Raw genomic sequence first — 2500 nt, 5'->3', positions numbered from 1 at the left:
TTGGGAGACTTCAGGAAACTATTCTTAAAAAGCTTACAACTTTAACGCTTCCTTTGCACTTGAAAGCGCACCTCTGAACTTGAACCTTGCGTGGAGCAACTCACTCACATGCTACCGCTTTCATTCATGAATTTCTTTGTACTCCAAACGGGAAGTGACATATAGCAACATGTAAGACAGGACAACGTCAAAATAAAGGTACAACAAAGAAACTCAAAATAACAGCAAATAAAGTGCGTCTGGAGGATGAATACAAAAATAGAAATACATTATGGACTTAGAAATGTTAAATATTATGAAAAGTACAAAAATAAATATTTTCTTTTATTTCCTTATTTTGACCTTTTGTGAACACAGACACAGTGTCTCTATCTCGAAAGGCCTAGGAGGAGAAGCGGTTTCTATTTTTACTGACCTGCACAAGAGAAGCAAGCATAAACTGTACTTAGCGATTACTAGAATCGAGCCTTGCTCTGCAAGCCCGCTTATAAACACTAGCAGTGTATTTACCATGTAATATCATACTACTACTATTCCAGTGGCGGAACAATAGCACACAGGTCCCCAGGGCAAAACACTGATAGGGCCCCTCAAACAACTTGCCATGGTCACTGTAGGGCCCCCACCAACAATACAGGAGGGCCCTGGGCCCAGGGGCAAATGCCCTGCTTGCCCCCCTATAGCTCCGCCCCTGGTTGTAATTACATCTGCAAGGGCGCATTCAGGCCGACTGAGAATCAACATGTTCATGGTGCAGATCCTAGCGTTCGTGAACGCAATGCGAACCGCAAAATACTTGTTTTTCTGCGCGAACGACAACATGGACGTCAGCAGGTAATCCGGGTGCGGAAAAAGTTCAGAGCTCGGTATGAACACGGGTGGTTTGGCGGTAAACACTTTAGAGCACCGGCTCCGTTCTGGTTGGCCTGAAAGCAGTATAAGAGTACTTCTACTTCTTTATACAATTCTGATAGGTATATTTGCTGTGTGTCAATTCTACACTGTAAAAAATGTGAAGGTTCCCCAAGGAACCCTCAGCTGGTTCCCTAAGGAAGCCAACATCTTCCCTGAAGACAGTAGGTGTGCTGTGGTGGTACCTCTAGTGTCTCCCCCTGCAGGACTGAGAGCTCACTGCTGTTTCTGGCCACAAAGTCATAGCTACAGCGGTACAGCTTCTCAGTAGCTGGAGCACTCTCCCCTCCATCTCTGTAGACACACATGCATGCAGTCATACACACACGCACACACATGCACGCACGCACGCAGGCACGCACACACATACACACGCACCCACGCACACATTCACACACACATTCACGAACAGACGCAGCAGACACAGACAAGACAAAGACAGAACGAAAGAAAGAAAAAAGGAGACAATGGCAGAAAAAGGAGACAGAGAGAGAGCCAGCAAACAAATAAGAAAAGTGATCACTTTTCACCTTATTAAATAACGGCCAAACATCATTTTCAGTGGGACAAAACAAAACAAAACATCACGTCTGACATTAAATCAATAAAAATGGAGCTACAAAGCAAAAATGTAATAATCATCTTAACGTAATAACGCTGACTCACAACTCTGTTGTTGGCTGATGGGGAGAAACTGGAGTTTCGGCCTCCTGACAGAAAACAAACAAGGAGAGAGAGAGAGAGAGAGAGAGAGAGAGAGAGAGAGAGAGAGAGAGAGAGAGAGAGGGAGAGAGAGGGAGAGAGAGGGAGAGAGAATGAGAATGAGAGTGAGAGTCAGTGCGTTGACTGAGCATTTTCTCTCTCAGCCAAGAAGACTAAAAGGCTCCATTCATACAGGGCCTCCTCTGTGTTTACTCATCTTTCTACTTTGTATACTTTTGTCTCTGTATGTGTGTGTGTGTGTGTTTGCGCGCATCTGTGTGTGTGAAACGTGTGCGTGTGTGTGTGTGTGTGTGTTTATTGAACAAAGTGTTAAATTTAACACTATATCAAGTGGGACCATATATGCTCAGAACAGTGTTGAATTAACACTTCAAATTTTACTATGTGTTGTCAACAAACGAAATGCAATACTGTCAAGGTCAAGTTGTTCTACCACTATCATTTGGTTTGTTTGGCTGGCAAACATATTTGTACCAATGCCAGTGTGTCAGTCATCATGTTTGTGTGTGTGTGTGTGTGTGTGTGTGTGTGTGTGTGTGTGTGTGTGTGTGTGTGTGTGTGTGTGTGTGTGTGTGTGTGTGTGTGTGTGTGTGTGTGTGTGTGTGTGTGTGTGTGTGTGTGTGTGTGTGTGTGTGTGTGTGTGTGTGTGTGTGTGTGTGTGTGGCCACCAGTGTGAATGTGTTTGCACACACAAGTGCCAGTGTGAGTGTATGTGGTCAGGTAGGCATGTGTGTAATACAGGAAGTATTAAGCTGTGTGTGTGTGTGTGTGTGTGTGTGTGTGTGAGTGTGTGTGTGTGTGTGTGTGTGTGTGTGTGTGTGTGTGTGTGTGTGTGTGTGTGTGTGTGTGTGTGTGTGTGTGTGTG

General features: G+C 44.6%; 1 protein-coding gene across 1 annotated transcript in view; it reads right to left on the bottom strand.

Annotated features, from left to right (window-relative positions):
* The window catches only part of eps8l1a (EPS8 signaling adaptor L1a), a 25834-nt gene that overhangs the window by 12255 nt on the left and 11079 nt on the right, over positions 1–2500 (bottom strand). Inside the window, exons 9-10 of the mRNA XM_063214390.1 lie at positions 1579–1622; positions 1098–1206 (exon numbers count right to left, since the gene is read on the bottom strand). Of these exons, the coding sequence (XP_063070460.1) occupies positions 1098–1206; positions 1579–1622 (153 nt within the window). The remainder of the gene's footprint in view (positions 1–1097; positions 1207–1578; positions 1623–2500) is intronic.

This window comes from Engraulis encrasicolus, chromosome 2 (assembly GCF_034702125.1).
Source record: "Engraulis encrasicolus isolate BLACKSEA-1 chromosome 2, IST_EnEncr_1.0, whole genome shotgun sequence".
Lineage (NCBI taxonomy): Eukaryota > Metazoa > Chordata > Actinopteri > Clupeiformes > Engraulidae > Engraulis > Engraulis encrasicolus.
This window is presented reverse-complemented; position numbering and strand designations above follow the sequence as displayed.